The following is a 19,610-nucleotide window of genomic DNA, read 5'->3' as shown; positions in this document are numbered from 1 at the left end:
TCTCTCATTCCATGATTAACATCAGTTAATTTCATTCCTTAATGTACACAGTTTTAGAGACTTTGCATCTACTCATTATTTATTGAACATATATTCACTTCTTTCTTCTAGATCCTTTGATGTTGCTGGGAAACCAAATAAAGTAGGTCTTTGTGAAGTATCTATTATGTAGTAATATAATCCATCATTCCCGAGAGATAAGAAAACTATGGTCCAAGGAGGATAAATGTTTTATTTTTATATAAAATATTTTTCCTGAAATTGGAAAGAAACTGTAATTTGTGATCTAAGACTTAAATCATAGGTGCTGTAAGATGATTATAGACATATGGTCATCTCAGTAAAAAATCCTTCACTATTTGCACTGAAATTCCAAGAATGAAGAGAAAGAAGGACATGGTTGTACCTATGGCTGATTCTTGTTGATGTTTGACAGAAAACAACAGAATTCTGTAAAGCAATTATCCTTCAATTAAAACATAAAGTGGAAAAAAAAAAACATGAGGGAGGGGGTTTTCCTAAGTTCCCATGGTGACCAGTGCATGGTTGATTTCCATCAGAAAAACAGGTCTTTTTATCCAAGTTTATGCCAGGTCAGTATTCTATATTGTATCTGTAGGTTTTGTTTTGTTTTATTGATGACAGATTATAAAAAGAAAAAAAACAGTGATTTTTATAGAATTTACTTTATTGACAAGCGAATCAAGGGAAATATATATGGAACACCCTAAGCTCAAGATAGAGTAGAAGGTGTGTCTTTATAAATTGAAGGGATTCACTAGAGAAAACTAAAGGAAAAGCAGAGGCAAGTAAAGAAATATGAGGGAGCTGGCAAGTCAGCAGAAAACACTGGTTCTGATTCAGCATTTTCCACGGTGCTTTAGGCTGATTTTCCCACCACTTTTCCTACAAAAAAGAAACACAAATATATGCTCAGTGCAATATCATTATTATCCATCACAGAGGTTGGAAAAAGATTTAACTCTGTCATAGAATCAATTGATTCACAGGTATCCATGTCTACGATTAGGTGTTAGTTAAATGCACTTGGCGGTAACATCTGGCTTAATTGCAGAAGGTATGAATCTTAAACTTCAGAGTTTTACTAAGGTTTAGACCTTTTGGTTTTAACTGTTCATTATTTGAGAGTAAATACATATACAAATACAAAAGTGAATGGAGATATAATTGCAAAGAGACTATACTGTCATAGTTCTAACCTGATAGAAGATGTAAGAAGTTGAACCAAATATCCAGGCCTTTGGCATTTTATAGCAGACATGTTTTCAGGCCCTCTCAGTAATATGGGCCCATTAAATCAAATCTCACCTTACCCTACTGCCCTTCTCTGGGAAAATTTTGGTATTGATTTTTCAGATATATAGAAATATAGGCACATGTGTATTATTTATTGATTCAGTATTTATTTATATCATTCTACATGCTTAGCCCTGTTATTGATAGAGATTTATATATTCCCTGTGCCTAGGAATTTTATGGCTTAATTAAGGAGAGTTAAGGTATTCATAGAAGAAACTCTGATACAAGAAAATGATGAGAGTGATCGAGGAAGTGAGATCATTTTTATCTTGCTTAAATCCCCTGGCTTTTAGAGCAGTCAGACCAAAAGGTTGATTGATTGATTGATTGAATAAATTTTTATTAAATATAAATTACATTTCATCAGGAATCCAGTAGTCAACTAAAATAATATATACTAAAATCTATAGCACTTGTTCTGTTTCTTATAAACATGTAAGCTCAAATATTTTTCTTTGGTAGACTCTTCCTAATATAATTGGTAAAATTTGTCTAGTCTGGATATAAAGGATAATCCTCTCTGTTGTTTATTGAAAGGCTATTTTCATCAGAATGAATGGAACTTAGTGCCTTCAAAACATATTATTTTTTATAAAATAAATATCAGAAAATAATTTGGATAATATTTTTATTGATAAATTTTCTCCTAAGTTTTTCATGTTTCTGATTTTTGAGGAATTTTTTAACTTGACTACACTTCTAAAACTTTCTTTCGTCTCTTCCAAAATTATAATAATAATAACAACAAACATAATTATATGAAAATGATTGAAATTTTAATTAGAAATGAAAAAAATAAGAAAATGTATCAAAATACTTAAAGACATATAAAATTTTTTTTTAATTACCTGAGTCAAAAATACAAAGTGGAATACCTGAGATCATGTTTTTAGATAATTTAGAAACCTTCAGATAACTTTGGGGGGGTGTTTTTGTTTCATTTGCTTTCAGCTCATTTGCCTGAAGCTTATTACTTCAGTTTCTATGGATGAGCATGAGTAGAACTTTCTAGAATATCTCAAGGAACGTGTCATAATCTTATTCTGGAAGTTTGTGTTTGCAGGGTAGATTTGGTGAATATGATACTTACACCACTGCCTTACAGAAGGAACATTTATTGCCATATGTCTGGCCATCAGAACCACAGTGGGGATTAGATTCCCGAGTACAGTAGACCTTGGGGTCCTTGAACTCACCACAGTCAACCTAGCAAAGTAAACACAGTGACATTGATATTAGTGCATTCTGTCTAAGGGACTGTCCCTCAGAACTGAAGTTGTGGACAGTAAATTTAAAATTATACGTATTATTGTATATAGTTGTGTAAAGTTTTCTAAGTAAAAATCACTTTCCTTTTCTGACTAGAATATATTAAACATGATTAAGATTTTTTCTTTAAAGAACACACGTCTATAGTCACTTTATTCAGAGGTAAGTTAATGATATAAGGCAGATACTTATATCTTACAGGAGGGGTGAGACAAATGCTATAGGAATGACTTTTTCCTCCAATGTTTATTTGTACCAGTTGAGAGTAGTTTTTGGTCTTTAAATGTGGGGGGGAGGAACTGTATTTATTGGGATTCCCTGGTTGTCCAGTGGTTAGGGCTCCACATTTCCCCTGCAGTGGACACAGGTTCGACTCCTGGTCTGGGGACTAAGATCCCACATGCTGTATGCCACAGACAAAAACCAAGAAAATTTGTATTAGTGTAACTCCAAAAGCACTCCTCCTGAATTGCTTTAAAGATATGGATGGCCACTGCAAGACGCTCCTAGATGTTATTTGATAACTGGTCAGTTTTCCTGTGGCTGCTGTATCAGTTTATTATCTCTTGCAAACAAAATTCTAATATCTTTACATTAACTTACTCTGTCCCAGAATCTGTAGAATCTGAACTTTTGTGCCTACTACAATAACCAAGTAATGACTGCCCTAAACTGCTCTGTTTTAAAGGATTCTGAGCTTGCATCTAGCCTTGGTGAGAAAACACGCTGTGACCAATTAATAATTATCATCATGGGCTCTATAGAAGGAATGATTATGCTACTGATATATCTCCTTTGTTATAGTGATCTCTTGGAATTAGTCTGGAGTTTTAAGATTCTTTTCAATTCACTGTCAACTGAGTCGGTATTTGGTGTGCAGATAACATTTGAGCCATTTTATTCCAGAGAGCGGGCAATATGCAGTAGGTAAAACTGAACTCCTTCATATGGCAGCTGTGTAGAATGAAGTGACATTTAAACATGAATAGAGGGACCATACTTAACTCTATCATAGTTTCATTAAAATAATACTGTCTTATGTTTATCAGTTGCTTCATAATCTCCAAACTATTCTCACATGGATCAACTCCATTGTCTCACAGTAATGCTGAGATTCACATTGAACAATATAAAGCATATTAGCCAATTTACAGATGTGAATATTGATCCTTAGAAAATTAAGTGGCTTACCAGTGCCATACAACCAGAAACACTGAGACCAGTGCTTGAACATACTTTTCATGGCTGACCCAGAATTTCTGGCAATATACAATGGTTGATTTCCAACAAATCTTCATTGAGAGAAATAAAGACCAACTGTCATGATATACCTGACCTTGCTTATAGTCAGGCCATGAAGACTTTATTAAAGTAACTTATTAGGGGACTGTATGGGCACAGGTAAGATGAATCATTTGTTTAAAGGATTAGCAAACCATTATATACTGACAAAGCCCCCTGAAAATTTGCATGAGGAGATTCTCAGCAAAAAAGCCATACAACTGAGTTTTAAAAATATTATCACATATATCAGGTTGAAGGTATCCAAAACTCTTGAATATAACTTTTTGTTGAAATTTGGCATCTTGTACTATTAAGATTGGGCAGTATGATACTAACCAGTGATTTTCTTAGGGCTGGGTCAGATAGAAGATACCTAGGCTTCTTATTGTCCTACATATAGGCCCACTTTCTCCTCTGCTCTTACAGATAACTCCATCTTCTCACACCACTTTCAGGAGAGTAATCTTTTCTTTAGGTATCCAAATAGAAACTAAAAGCTGGAAGATCTTTCGGACATTATAAACCACAGAATGTGTGTGTGTTAGTCACTCAGTCGTGTCTGACTCTCTGTGACTACATGGACTGTAGCCCACTAGGCTTCTCTGTCCGTGGGGTTTTCCAAGCAAGAATACTGGAGTGGGTTGCCATTTCCTTCTCCAGGGGATCTTCCTGACCCAGGGATCGAACGTGCCACATTGCAGGCTGATTCTTTACTGTCTGAGCCACCAGGAAAACCATAAAATATTAAAAAAAAAAAAAAAAACCAGTGCATTTTGTATTTATGTCACTAAAGTACATATTTGCAGTTGTGTGTTTGAGTGAAGAAAATTCTTTAAACCACAGAATCATCATATTTTCTTTTATTTCACAAAGAGCTAATGGGTAACTAGTATTTTGAGAACACAGTGCCTGGTGCTGGTGATATAAGAAGGAAGCGGCTATAAATATATCAATAAGCTCACCATCTCATCTGCATTAGGGAATCAGAGAAGGGCAGATAATTACAGCACTGTGTGTCATAAAGGCCACAATGGGACAGATACAGGCAACGTGGAAACTGAGAAGAAGGACATCTCAGTCAGAGACGGGTGTCTCCCTACAGGTTCTAAATAATTTCATCATCAGCTTCTTTGCTGTAAACATCTTTGCCACTAACACTTGCATGGATAGCTAATTGACTATAAATTTTTGCCATAGAAGACAAAATTACTAAAAATAAAAGACATTAATGAGAATATAATGAAATTTATTTTTCATAGCAAAATTTAAAAGACTTTATCGCAAAATATAGCATATTTGAATGCATTTAAAATGTGTGCAGATTCACAGCCATGTTGCACAAATAGCTAATTTAATTTTATGGGTTGTACCTAAGCATGTGCCTTCAACATCTTTAGTTCATAGTATTATACCTTTTTCTGCTAATTTGTCTCCTCATTTTGCATCACACTTTTTTACTAAAATTTCTTTCTTCATTAAGAGTGGTATTGTTTTCCAAATACTAGGAGACACATTTGTAACTATTTTTTTTTACTTTGTAAAGCTTTTACACTGTTGTTTGTTCCTGGTGTAGTGCCAAATAAGTATTACCACCATATTTTCTGTCAAGCCCATATGTGAAGTTTTTATTAGCCACTATTTTAAAACTGCCAGTGTGCTCCTCACTATCTAGACCATTATAAGGGCCAAGATTTCTATAATATAAAAATGGGAATACTGCATCAATGGAGAAATGAAACCAAACTGTCAACCAGTGAAAGCTGAAATACCAACCCAAGCCGTCAACCGGTTTATCTCTTATGGCAAAATTGCCCTATGGCTAATGAGTTACACAAGGGTTAAAACACCTGTGACAAAGATGTTTACAACAAAGCAGCACATGGGGAAGATGCCGAATGTGGCCTCTCAGGTCAGGTAAGGAAAAGAAAAAAGAGTCTCTTACTTGAAAGAGACGTCTCCTTAAGCCACCTTTTCTTGGCATCCAGCCCTCTGATCTTGTGTTGCAGGCTCTTTTGTCCTTCAGAAAGCAACATGGAAGTGGCACTTGGGCAGGTTCTTTGCTTTGAGAATTTCTAGATCCCACCTCCCTCCCCAAACCCACCTGACCCTTCCATCACCCCTGGGAAAAGGACTAGGAAAAGCAAAGGATTTCAGTGAATAAAACCAAATCGACTAACTGGTATATTAACAAACCTCCTTAAATTAACATAGGTACACGAATCTACATACTTGTAAATTGCAGTGGCTTCCCGTGATCCCTGAAGTAAGCTCAAGAATCATGTTATAGAACTTGTTCTGCCACTTGCCATTGGGCAATTGTGTTATCTTGGACAAAGTACTCAACATCTGTGCCTCAATTTTCTTAACCAAAATTTTAAAAACAAACAAAAAAACCCAAAATACAGTTGCCATGCCTCATTCCCAGGGTTTTTATAACAATCAAATGTAGTCACCTTAAGAGTTTTAGAAAGTTAATGTGGAATATTTGAAATAGTCCTGGAGGAGCAGTGTGGAAAATAAACCTCTCATTGTAGGCCTGCACTAACTGTATCTCTCATCACATTCCGAAAGGCTCTGTAACTCATAAAGAATGCTAAGTCTCATGAGACTAGAAAATCCCTAAGAAAGCTCCAGCTTTGATAATCTAAATTGTAGCTGTGACTTCTTATGGTGGAATAGCTTAAATAAAGCTAGGTCCTTAGTTCTTCACTTTGGTGGGAGAAATAACAACTATTGTCCAAATGCTTCCTCCTTCATGTTTAAAGGATACTCTTCACTCACTTGTGAAAAATTGTAGCGTGGTGACTAGGGACAGAAAAGAACCACCCTCAGAGAATTCCAGAGATTTGTTTTCTTTTCAGTCACTCAGTTGTGTCTGACTCTTTGCGACCCCATGGACTGCAACACACCAGGCTTCCCTATCCTTCACCATCTCCTGGAGCTTGCTCAAATTCACATCCATTGAGCCGGTGATGCCAGCCAACCATCTCGTCCTCTGTTGTCCCCTTCTCCTCCTGCCTTCAATCTTTCCCAGCATCAGGGTCTTTTCCAGTGAGCTGGCTGTTCACATCAGGTGGCCAAAGGCCCAGAGATTGGAGAAGGTTAAGAATGCCTTTGCAGAGCCAGCCAGAAATTCCAGCTCTGAGGCAGAGAGCCAGGCAAAGGAATATCAGAATTGAGACTACAGAGAACCCACAGCTCTCCCAACTAAAAAGAAGTAGGCTGATTTTGGAGTGTCATGCCATCCCTTTCCTTAAATTCCCTCTCCTCTTTTATATTTTTATTTTAGACTCCTTGAAATGGAATCCAAGCAATTGGTTTCTTGGTAGAAGATGAAGCAGCTCTAGACAAAGGGTAATGATTATCTTTTCTCCTTTGAAGTGTCCTCCATGAGGCGTTTAGGAGACCTGGCAGAGCTGAAATACAATCCCTTATCCTTTTCTACGTAAAATGCCCCAATACTCTGTGATTCTGGGAGAATACCCTGAAGATGGGCTTAAACTAACCTAGGTTTGAATTCTGCTTCTCCCACTTACTAGCTTCATTACGTTGTGCAAACACTCACTGTTTAAATTTTTCTTGTTTAACAGGGGGCTGGTGATGTCTGTCGTCTAGGGTTGTTATAATGATAAATACTATGAAAACACTTTGGCAAGAATCAAGTGTCATGTGGAAGATTACTATCATAAGCACTAAAAATGTAAATTTTATCACATTTTAGAATTTTTGAGCCCGTTATTTCTTACCCTACTCTATTTAGCTTCAAAAAAAAATTTTTTTTAACTTTAGATTAGTGTTGGATTTAACAAGTACCTCCATTTATTTCCTTAATTAATCCAACTTTCAGAGACTACTTCTAGGTATTTGGATGTCAGCCTGACCATTTATGCTTTTTCAGGGAACTGTGCTTTCCAAAGTATTTTGGAAAAGGATGACACATTTGCTACTTAAATTAGCCATCTTTGCTAATCATAACTACAAAATCATTTAACTTGGCTGTAAAGTGAGCTTAGTGTGAAAGTATGTGCTAGTTGCTCAGTCATGTCTGACTCTTTGCGACCCCATGGACTATAGCCCACCAGGCTCCTCTGTCCATGGGATTTCCTGGGCAAGAATACTGGAGTGAGTTGCCATTTCCTTCTCCAGGGTATCTTCCTGACCTAGGGATTGAACCTGGGTCTCCCACATTGCAAGCAGATTCTTTACCATCTGAGCCACCAGATGGTCACTAAATCAACAAAAGTGTCAGCATCACTGATATTTTAATTTAATATTTTGTTGTTGTTATTATTCAGTCACTGTCATGTCTGACTCGGCGACCCTACGGACTATAGCAGGCCAGGCTCCTCTGTCTTCCACTATCTCCTGGAGTTGGCTAAAATTCATCTCCATTGAGTCAATGATACTATCTAACCATCTCATCCTCTGCTTTCCCGTTTTCCTTTTGCCTTCAATCTTTCCCAGCTTCAGGGTCTTTTCAAGTGAGTTGGTTCTTTGCATCAGTATTGGAGCTTCAGCAACAGTTCTTCCAATGAGTATTCAGGATTTATTTCCTTTTGGATTGACTGGTGTGATCTCCTTGCAGTCCAAGAGATTCTGAAGAGTCTTCTCGAGCACCACAATTCTAAAGTGTCAGTTTTTCAGCGCTCTGCCTTCTTTATGGTTCAACTCTCACATCCATACATGACTACTGGAAAAACCATAGTTTTGACTCTATGGACCTTTGTCAGCAATGTGATGCCTCTGCTTTTTAACATGCTGTCTAGGTTGGTCATAGCTTTCTTTCCAAGGAGCAAGCATCTTTTAATTTTATGGCTGTAGTCATCATCTGCAGTGATTTTGGAGCCCAAGAAAATAAAATCTGTCACTGCTTCCCCTTCTATTTGCCATGAAGTTGATGGAACTGGATGCCATGATCTTAGTTTTTGGAATGTTGAGTTTCAATATTTTAATTCTAAAAAAAATCCAGTGAAAATTTGCAGATACACACACTCCCCTAGGATGTAAGACTTCATTTGTTCTCTTTACTGAAAAATACTACCTTTGTGGGTAAATCATCCCCTTTCTTTCCCAGCCCCATTTATACCAGTTTTCCTAACCCCTCTCTAACTTGACTTCTACTTCCCCTGTTTTAATAGTGCTTCCATACAACCAAAACTGCTCTACAAATGACATCTTTCATGATCCACTGGATATTTATAAAATACTCATGATTTCTTTATTATATGTGCTATTCTTGACTACCCCCACCTTTTCAAAACCCCTTTCTGATTTGTATATGTCAGTACTCCCAGTTTTCCAGCTATTTCTTCTCTTTTTTTTATTATCTTTTCTAGCTTCCTTCTGAGTATTAATTATGTACATTTTCAAGAAAACTTTATATACTTGATTTTCTCTGAGAACATGTATTTTCCCAGATGATACTAATGAGTCCTAGACTTTTTTTCTTGTCTTCAAAATTTCAAGGTCCAGTTTCTACTTGTCAGAAATATACAAGACACCTTTAGTCAACAGTTTGATTCATACTTAATATTCATTTATGTCCAAAATAGAACTGTTTATTTTTCCCTCTAAACTAGTTTTGTGTTCTAATTTTTCCACTCTCCATCACAGCACCATTCTTCAAATCCCTCAGCCTACCCTCAGATTAAGACATCATCATTTCTATCCCTCAGTGATAGAAAGGGAACAAATGTTCCCTTTCATGTATTTCTTTATCTTAAGCCTCTTCATCAATTTCAGATTTACTACCTATACCCATCCTCAGCATTTCTGACCTGAAGCTTATATAATCAATTCTGCTCTCTTTGCCTCCATTTCGTTCAAGTTTCCAAATCCCTTCAACACACAGAGACAAGTTGTCTTACTTGAAACTACTGTTTCCATTACCTCTTTAGGACATGAGGCTAGTAAACACTATTCTGTATTTGTTAGATAATTACACTGTTCAAAGCACTTTCTCATGAACTGCATAATTGCTTTCTGTTGCTGGTTAGAGGTAGCATGAAGCTATGGAAATATCCTGAGATGATGACTGCAAAGCTTTACTGCTATTTGTAAGCTTGACTCAGTGAGGTCCTCTTTCTGAGGCCTCGGTTTTCCTCTGTAGCTAAGTTGTTGAGGCTGACTAACATCTCCAAATTGTATTAATGTTTAAGTATCCTGTCAGTATAATAGTTATAAGTGAATTCAAGGTTATTAGGAAGCATGAACAACACCAAACATTTTCTAGTCAAGAGCATTGTTTTACTAACTGTATTAAAAGTTGCCATACGTTTATCTTGAAATAGAACAAAACTAAATTTAAATATTGCTAAGACTATTATAAAAGAAAACATTTGCCTATCATTGTTTTTGAGGGATTTGTTAATCACAGTCATAAATATTCATTTAAACATGTCTTTAAGTATATGGTTCCCAAATACACAGCCTGATAGAGAAAATAAGAAAAATAAAGATAGTGTAGGAAGTGATTCTAATCCAAATGTATCCAGGTTAAACGGACTATCTGTATTCTGAGATTATGACTTTCAAGCATTTGTTATTATACTACAATTTCTGAAATGAAGGGTGGTGACAGTAAATAATAGCTTTATCCTTAAGTTGTTTTTATTTTACTATTTATGTTTTTTAATGTTTTAACTTGGCAAATTAAAGATTTGGTAGCATATTAGTCATTTACATTTACAGGGAAAATTTTACAGGACCATGAATTCCAAAAGTCTTAGAACATACGTTTTGTTTAGCTCAAATAATATTTTTGAAAGCATGAGAAACTTTTACAGATCTATAATTTAGACTGCTAGCTATAATTCTCCCATCAGATGCTTCATAATGAAAAGACTTCTTAGCATGAAAAGAATGACTTGGGTGTTGGAAAAAAGTTGTTCTACCTTTGTCTTGGCTGCATCAAAGTTAGGCAGGTACCCTCCTAAGGTTAGCTTCAACTTCTTCTACCTGGCTTTGGGACTGTCACCCTCTTTCCAGACTTGCAGAAGAGAAAGTGTAGCCTTGATGTCATCTAAAAGGTGACACTTTCTTTGCCGTTTATATTTGAATGGAAGAGAGACAGCAGTCTTGGCAAGGCATGTTTAGTTCACACTGATTCAGATACCTCAGGCCAGAAGGGCTTTAAAGATCATTGAATCCAAGTTTTCATTTCAGAGATGTGAAAACAAAGGCAATGAGAAGGGAAAGAGACATCCTTCAAATTACATAGGCAGTTTGGGTAAACTCCAGGAGTTGGTGATGGACAAGGAGGCCTGGCATGCTGTGATTCATGGGGTCGCAAAGAGTCGGACACGACTGAGCGACTGAACTGAACTGAACTGAAGTATTCAAACTGGGACTCATCTGTATTGTCTCCAACATACTGGAGCACTCCAAAATCAGTGCATTCCAGTGCTAGATTCCTAGAATATAGATCCAAAGCCTCCTGTCTGGGATTATTATTCAGTAAGTCTGGCATAGTCTCTGAGGATCTGCATGATGAGTGAGCATCTCCAGGGATCCTAAAGCAAGCGGAATGTAAGACGTAGGCTCATCTAAAGGAATAGAATCAGTAGAATATTTTAAATGAACTTTAGAAACCACTAAAAATCTGTGAAACGTTAAAGATCTGGGAAATAAGAGCCCAAAGAAGGGAAGTGACTTTTGTGTTAATGAGAAAACTAGGATTAAAGTCTATATTGTAAAAACCTATGTGTAATAGTCTTAGTCATATACTTACCTAATGAGGTATAAAATATATTGGCTGGATCTTATGTCTTATTCTTGTTTGCTTCTTTTGATATATAACATATACTGTACTAACATAACTATTTAAATATAAGAAGAAATCAATTTTAAGATGTACAATTATGTATATCAGTATAAACACACTTATGCACACACAAGTGCACACACACACACAGAGGCAGTTAGTTGTAAGATACATCCCAATTTCTGAGATACTAAAACTTGGGAGGAAAATGTCTTACGCAATGTAATAGATATATTAAGGTTGGAAAATATTTTTCAGCTTCTTTGCCAACTCCTGATTAGTTGGCAGTAGTGTCTGGAAAGTTTTGATGCCAAGGGTTCTTGGGCACAGCAAGGCAAACAACCAGTGCCAAGGTCAAGTATCAATGTTCAGTATGGACATATGAGTGTGATTGGCAGGGCAAATACCTCTTGTTTGTGTTGCCTATTTGATAGCTAGGACAAGAAAACTGGTAAAAAGTTGGTGGATTAATTTGGAACATACCAGTCCAAACTATGAAGATAATTTATGCTCATTCCACTCTTTAACCCAAACTGTATTTAAATTTGATTGAACCAGTCTGTGTCTACTCAATACAGAACACTAAACAAATTGTCTACTCTTGATTGCCTTACTTCTAAAAAGAAAATAATAGTCTCTCTCCAAACTCTTTCAGAAGATCATTATTAATCAATAACTAATCCTTTCATAGTTTATGTAACTACACATAGTTTACCAAATGCTCCCACATAGTTTATGTAATTTAAATATGATTCTGTGAGGTAAATGATAATATCCCTTTTCAATAGGTACGAAAATTGTAGCTCAGAAAAGCTGAGTATCTTGCCCAAGATTACACAATGAAATCAGTGAAAGAGCATGAATGTTACCACAAATTCATTCTTTTTTTATTTATATTCATTTAATTTTAACAAAATCTGAGAGTGGGTGTCTAGGCCCTTTTAAACTGAAACCAGTATTCTCATAAAGAGATTGTAGTTAGAAAACTAAGTACTTCTGTTTTCTGCATCTGTTCTGGTTGTCCATTTATTTGCTCTTTTACCTATAGACAGACCTCGTTGGTCAGGGAGTACCAGCTAAGAGCCACCCAAGTCGGAAGAATAAATAAAATTATGTACACTGACCTGAGCTCCTTGACTGAAGATACCTGAAAAAAAAAAAAAAAAGAACAAAAGCATGAAATACAAACACTGTAATTTTTGAATGTGCAAAATGTGGGATTTGCAATATTAGTTAATCCCAAAGCCTAAAATGATACTTGTACTTGGTTCTTGGTCATCTCAACAAGTCATGGCTTGGTTACTTTATGTTTTTATACCTGCTCTCCTCTTAGGGAATAGTAGAAATTTGGAAAGTGATGTGTGGATATGTGCCAGAGTCTAGCTCCAGCAGCCAGGGAATCGGCCTGAAGGGATGAGTGATGTCAGTGGAGAATGATGCAGCCTCTGGCTCAAAGTGCTGGACTGCATGTTTATTTTAAGCATCAGGTTTTCTTTTATACTTTTACAAAAGCGTTAGGTCAGAGGTTTGACATCTTCAGTTCCCCCTCACCCAGATTTACTGTCTCCATAAATCACTGTTGCCCTTCAGAGTTCCCTCTTAAGTGTCCTTGTGATCACATTGTAACTCATGTTTGTCTCTGGGCTGCATACCACATCCCTCAGTTTATTTCTTAAAAAGGCTTTTAGCTATTAGTATCTCTAAAATTCCTAATCCCTATAAGCTATAGTAAAATATGCCAACACTACAACATTCTTTAAACTTTTAGCTTCTAACTATTTTTAATTATTCCTAAACCCTAAACTCAGCAAACTTCTTTTGCCATAAACATTTCCCTCACAAGCAGGTCTCAGACAACAATCCTTTCCATGGCCTCAAGCTGCGGCCTACGTGCTCATCCTGGAACATTCTTTGTAAAGATCCTTGAACAAATGTAAGTTTATGGATTATTTCCTGGGCATAACTGCAGAAGGCTTTGTGCTTTCTCATGCTCCTCGCAAGAACAATAAGCACCTTAACATTCTTTCCAGCCAACTCAACCGAAGGAAGGAAGGGACAAGTCAGAATCTCAAGACCTAACTCCTTCATCCCGGGACCGTGCCTGCGGGATGAGGAGAGGGGGTTGGGGCCGTGCCTCCATCTTGTCAGTAATGCCTAACACGGCTCCCGACAGATATGGACCATGATGGTGTAATATTTCTGAGAAGTTGGGGTGGAGTGAGAAAAATAGTTTAAGGATCTGGAGATTCATCTTACTGCCTTGGCTCCACCACTCATTTACTGTGGAAATGATTTATCATCTCTGGCCTCACTTGGGAGAAGTTGGGTTGGAAAGTTGACTCTCACTCTGCCATTCCCAGGTTCACTGTTTCTGGTCCCTCCCCAAAGCATTTGTCTCAGGAAGTTGAAGGTAGGGATTAGATTTGTTGTCTGTTCTTTGAGCCTGAAATTGTTCTTCTGCCTTCTGTGTTCAGCTTTAAAGACTCGGCTCAAATTTAGACTGGCAAGAACAAACTCATTTTCTGTGACTCATTTTTCCTGCTACATCTCTCTATATTCCTGAAATACAATATTTCAGAAATACAATCTTGCTTCTCTCTCTTTCCTTCCATCTTTATGATTATGTGATTTTAGATTGTGACTAATTAGCACAGTGGTTTAAAAATACTGTAATAATAAAAGTCTTAGATTCAGTCTTGGTATGAGCTGCTGAATTTTGATCTCTGACCTTTTCTGTAGAACTCCTAATACTAGCAGTACCCCCTTACATGTAAGTCCAGAGCCACCTCAAAGACAGGAAGTGTGGCCAGTATTTATGGGAAGACAAGTGGAAATACCTCAAAGTACATTCTCTGTTAACGGGGATAAAGAGAGAACAAAGCTTTTAAATTTGAAAGAAAGTTAGTGATGAACTACTGTAGTGATTACCAACCACACTGAAATGATATGACTGATTATTAAATATATAGACTCCCAGGACAACCACTTGAAAAATTCCATTATATGAGACCAAAAAGGGTCTGGAAGTCTATAGGTTTTGTTAACTACTCCCAACTAATTTTTTTGACCAGGGAAGATTCACTGTTACTATTTTCAGCCTTTTTTCCACTGTGCAAGTCGCCACCTTACATGTAGGAAATGTCAAAGTGGAAGCTAGGTTAATATCAACAATGACTGAGCCAAACTAGTACTTTTATTTTTAAAATTTAGTGATGGCAATATTAATATAGACATTTTTCAAACGCTTACTATGTTCCACTGTGTTAAACATTTTATATGCATTTTCTCATTTAACTCCCCAGGGCTAGTCCTTTTATATCCTTATTTTACAGATGAGGAAAATGAGACTCAGAAAGGTCACACAGCTATAAAATGGAAATGCCCGGACTGAAATTCATTCCTCTTGGTCTCAACATTAAGGCTCCTGGGCACTGTGCCTTCCCATATGTCATCATGTCTATCATGATGTTCTGGTATTAGTATTTGTTTGTGTTAGTCAACCAGATCCAATTAGCCTTTGTAAAAAGAAGCAATAAGAAGTTATTAATTATTTAGACAGTCTTTGCAAGTAGATTTTAATATAGTCAAATCTGTTTATATACCATCTCAGCAGTTGACTGATCCACTTACTTGAGTTACTTGGCTTTACTAGTCAGAATTACTTCATAATATTACAGAAACCCTTTATTAATTTTTTCATGATTCTGAATATATTTGCTTATAAAAATATCACTCCCCTGTGAACAATGACTTCTTCATCTGCTCAATTTCATTGAAAAACTGTTGTTTTTACACGTTTGGGCATCTGCAATCTCTGATAGCAGCCAAATTCAACTACTTTTATCACAGAAAATGATACACCAGACCTGCAAATTCCTAGGACTCAGTCTCAAGTCCAGAATTCTAAGAATGAAAGACTCTCTCAGAGAACTGACCTATTTCTTTAGTTGACACAGGCTGTTGGTGGATGTGATGAACCTACGTTTTGGGTCCAGAGACTCTAGTGTGTATTTTGTCCACTACAAAGGCACAGAGTAGAATAATAAGGAAAGAAATAGATGCAGTGGCCCTGTTCATTCACATGGATGAGGATATGATGAAAGGCATCAGATTGAAGTACAGTTGTCCTTTGAATAATCAGCATTGATAGAATATATGACTGCTGCTCATTAATGTGGCCAAAGATACTCTCCTGCTTGAAGAGTTGTTTAGTTCACCAATAACAAATGTTTATGAATTCTAAGGTTTAATAATTTTTTTTCTGAAGGATTCTCTGAGTTTCCTGTTTTATGCTTGTTTCAGTTTCAGTTATTTGAGTCCTAATTATAAGAATAATGAGGGCTGAAAAGCTTAGCTTTGTCTTGGAAAGCCAAGCTAATATTTAAAATAGTTATCAATTCTCCATACTGTTTCTTTGGAACAGACATCTGTGATGTCTAGAAGACCTAGATTCAAATTCCAAATTCCGCTTACTAGTTCAGTTCAGTCCAGTCGCTCAGTCGCGTCTGACTCTTTGCGACCCCGTGAACCACAGCATGCCAGGCTTCTCTATCACTGCCTCCTGGAGCTTGCTCAATTACAAGTCCTTAAAATTTTCTTAACTGTTTTGTGCTACAGTTTTCTTATATACAGAATGTGTCTATGAATACCTTGTTACGTGTGTTGGAGATAATGCATAAAAGCCCTGAGTACCTGCCTAGAATATAGTGTATGCTCAGCAGGTGAAAGCTATTTCCATCATTATTACCATCACCCATTTTCATTATTGCAGTCATTATGATAATCTCTCAGAATTGACCTTTTGTATTAAAATCATTAGGATTTTGAAATAGGGTGGACAAATACACTTGTCATTTCCAGTTCAATGTAAGTATTGGATTTTAACTTTAAGGAAAAAAAAAAAACTCACCTGAGAAAAAGCAGAAAAGAGCCAGGGAGAGGAGCAGAAAGACACCTGATGTTTTCATGGTGCCAGTTAGCTCACTCAGATCAAGGCTGCTTTGTCCAGCTCAAGTTCTCTGTCAAGACACTTCCCAGAGCTCTGAAATACACACTCAGACATATATATAGACATGATAAAGGGAGCTAGGATCTCCACCTTCTTTATAAACTCACATTCTGAAACCATCTGCAGTCCTATATAGGCATTTATTGGAACCTGTCACCAGTTTAAAGAAATGCTTCATGCTCCCCATCAATCTTAAAAATTAGAACAATTATATGAGTCGTACCTTAGATCTTACCTTAGATCTTATTCATAGAGGATGTCATTTTCCAGCAGTAATCTGTGTTTTCCTAACAGTCAATACATCCTCCCTACTCTTCCCTTTAAGGTTTTGCTGCATGAAAGGGATGACTCACTGGTGGAGCCCCACTTGATGCTGTGTCTCTTTCAGACAGGTCCTGCATGTCTGTGATCCCGATGAGTCACCACCAGGGAATGGAATCTCAGGTGTAACTTGCATTTTCAGACTCCACATCATCCAAGATGTACCTAAAAGAGGTGGGTTGTCTACATAGTCACCAGAGCTGCATCAGAAAAATTATTTTCCAGGCTGAAATCTGACTGTTGTTTTAAAAAATCTTTATTGTAGTTCAATGCCAGGGATTTTCAGTTGTTGATTCAGAATGAGCAGGGAGTCAATGTGTGTGTGTGTGTGTGTGTGTGTGTGTGTGTGTGTGTGTGTGTGTTATTTGTAAAGGATATTTTTAACAGTTACTATATTGAGGAATATTTGAAATTAGAAATATTTAATATTTCTCCTTTTTCGAAAATATACTTTTCTTTCAAGTTAGAGGAATCCTACTATCATAGTCAATTTAATTGCTAGAGATGCCAAAGCCTTCTTTGAGGGAATAACAACAAAAAAACCGATAGTAGTTATAGTGATTAGCTATGAGAAAGTCTGTCTTAAATCAAAAACAGCTATTAAAAATATAATGAAGAAAAATGTAACAATTTTAAATATGGGAAGACTATGTGAATGTGCCCAATTAAAACACAAATGATTAATTATATATAAATATATATACACACACACACACATATATAACTTAGAAATGATATATCTAAATAATTGGTATTCTTTTAAAGTTTCTTACACACTTTAAGAAAATGTGTAAAAATATCAGCTGTTATTTCTTTTATTTCAAGATATTTGTTTTCTGCTTGGAAATTACATAGTTTTAGGAATTTAATTTTGATTCATCTCATTATTTAGGATGAATTTTCTGTCTTTGAAAATGGTGACTATATTTCAGTGAATTTGGATAATCACATGATTTAGTACTGTTTGTTTAAAACTGAAGCATGAATGATAAAAATGAGAACTATTTTCTTTTCATGGTTCCCCTGACAATTTTAAAAGACTTGAATGACAGAGGAGAGAAAGGACTCTAGATAAGAGAGGGAAGGGAAAGTAAGTGCCTGGCAGGTGTTGTCAGACGAGGTTTGGTTCACCCAGTGCACAGCAAGCCAAATGCTGAGATGCTGAGGTTTGCAACATAGAAGGGGTTTATTCATGAGGTGGCTGAAAAAGAAGACAGGAGAACAAATTTCAGATCCACCTCCCTGAAGGCAGTGGCCTCGGGATGTTTATTGAATTAAGCTGAGGCTTGGGGTGGTGGGGAGACTGCGTAAGAAAAAGTAATTAGAGATGAGAAAAAGAGATAGTTGTCCATTCTGCACAGAGGCAGTTACATTACAGGCTTCTTCACCTGAGCTTTGTTCAGAAAACGATGGCATTAGCAAGTTCTCAGGGTGGAGTTTTTTTGTCCTGTGATATCAAAAGATCACCGAGTAGACAGTCCCCCATGCCCACTGGAGTCAGTGGTTTCAACCAGTCTTAACCGACCTGAACTCAAACTAGACAGAGTTGACTTCAAGTTCCTAAGAAACAATTTGAACAAACACGTTTAAGCTCTGTGATCCTTGGAGGATGTGTGCATGTTTTGTAGTAACAATTGAAGTGAGTTTGATCACTGAAGGCCAGTTTAGGTTTAATGAATCAAATCAATGATTACTTTCAGTTTCACAAATATTAAAAGTATTTTCGTTCAAGATGGTATGATATCACAGACATACACACTCACAAATACATTGTCTAAAAGTCCCTTGCAGAAAGTTATAAGTCAGGTTGGACTCTAAAAGCTTCGAAGACACTAATCAGCAACCTTGAAAACCTGTGTTTAAAATTTTCTTGAATACTTCATGGAAGGAGGAGTCTTGGAGTATTTAGAAAAAGAGTAATTGGGAAATTGCTTAAGGAAAGCTATGAAATTTTCAAAGAACACTTTTGTCTCCTTCCTTGATCTTTAATTATTTTTGCTTCCTTAAATGAGACAATATAAAGAGCAGTGCTTGGAAACTATGAAGCAATGCAAAGGCTTGGTTTTAGGTGTGGTGCTCCCTTCCTCCCTCTTCCCAGTTCCACTCCCAGAGCTTACCCTTTTGCCTTCTCCTTTTGCTAATTGTCCTCAGTGATCAGAATATATAGGGCCAATTTAAGCATAACCTGTGTTTCAAAATGAAAACATTTCAGAAGCATTAACAAAGAATGAAAAAAAGTGGTGGTTGGTGACATTCCATCGTAAAAATCCATTGTGACCTCCCTAAAGTCTTAGTCACTCAATCGTGTCCGACTCTTTGTGACTCCATGGAGTGCAGCCCACCAGGCTCTTCTGTCAGTGGGATTTTCCAGGCAAGAATACTAGAGTGGGTTGCCATTCCCTTCTCCAGGGGATCTTCCATACCCAAGGATCAAACCTGGGTGTTCTGTATTGCAGGGAGATTCTTTACCATTTGAGCCACCAGGATCTCCCCAGAAATTACATTTATGGTAATTCCTTCTATATCTTGCTGTAACCTCTCAAAATCTCTGTGTATTTAAATGTTACTCTCTCTTCACTTTCCACTGTCTTCTTCCTTACCTCCCCCATCCTTCAAGAATTTTCCTTCAATAAGTGCTTTGGTAGA

General features: G+C 36.7%; 2 protein-coding genes across 8 annotated transcripts in view; one reads left to right on the top strand and one right to left on the bottom strand.

Moving 5' to 3' along the window:
* Nucleotides 1–19,610, top strand: part of LOC145508636 (uncharacterized) — a 331,084-nt gene that overhangs the window by 117,353 nt on the left and 194,121 nt on the right. For 3 of the 5 annotated variants that reach the window (XR_014055489.1, XR_014055490.1, XM_081495654.1), the window contains one exon: nt 17,032–17,138. The exons of 1 other annotated variant lie outside the window; for it this stretch is intronic. The gene's annotated coding sequence lies outside the window, so the exon portion shown is untranslated. The remainder of the gene's footprint in view (nt 1–17,031; nt 17,139–19,610) is intronic. One more of the 5 variants, XM_081495653.1, reaches the window with a different exon arrangement.
* Nucleotides 671–17,238, bottom strand: LOC145508637 (serine protease inhibitor Kazal-type 6). 3 transcript variants are annotated; one of them, XM_081495656.1, is made up of 5 exons: nt 16,879–17,238; nt 16,545–16,676; nt 12,760–12,782; nt 2,411–2,526; nt 671–906 (listed from the first exon to the last, which is right to left on the bottom strand). In XM_081495656.1, exons 2-5 carry the CDS (start codon nt 16,600–16,602, stop codon nt 861–863), a joined length of 243 nt encoding a protein of 80 aa, XP_081351782.1. In that variant the 5' UTR covers nt 16,603–16,676; nt 16,879–17,238; the 3' UTR covers nt 671–860. The 3 variants fall into 3 exon arrangements, 2 of the variants coding, with proteins under 2 accessions (XP_081351782.1, XP_081351781.1); XM_081495655.1 differs by lacking the exon at nt 16,879–17,238 and adding an exon at nt 5,816–5,890 and having other exon boundaries at nt 16,545–16,666; XR_014055492.1 differs by lacking the exons at nt 2,411–2,526; nt 12,760–12,782; nt 16,545–16,676; nt 16,879–17,238 and adding an exon at nt 2,169–2,258 and having other exon boundaries at nt 819–906.

Source organism: Giraffa tippelskirchi, chromosome 6 (assembly GCF_054371585.1).
Source record: "Giraffa tippelskirchi isolate mGirTip1 chromosome 6, T2T-mGirTip1v1.2.pri, whole genome shotgun sequence".
NCBI classification, from domain to species: Eukaryota; Metazoa; Chordata; class Mammalia; order Artiodactyla; family Giraffidae; genus Giraffa; species Giraffa tippelskirchi.
Note: the sequence above shows the minus strand (reverse complement) of the source record. Positions and strands in the feature narration are given on the sequence as shown.

Coding starts and splice junctions, on each gene's coding strand:
- LOC145508637 (XM_081495655.1), bottom strand. CDS start 16,602: ATGAAAACATCAGGTGTCTTTCTGCTCCTCTCCCTGGCTCTTTTCTGC. Junction 5,891..12,759: donor TCTTCAGTCAAGGAGCTCAG/GTCAGTGTACAT, acceptor TGCTTTCTGAAG/GACAAAAGAGCCTGCAACAC. Junction 907..2,410: donor TCCTTCTGTAAGGCAGTGGT/GTAAGTATCATA, acceptor TCTTTTTTGTAG/GAAAAGTGGTGGGAAAATCA.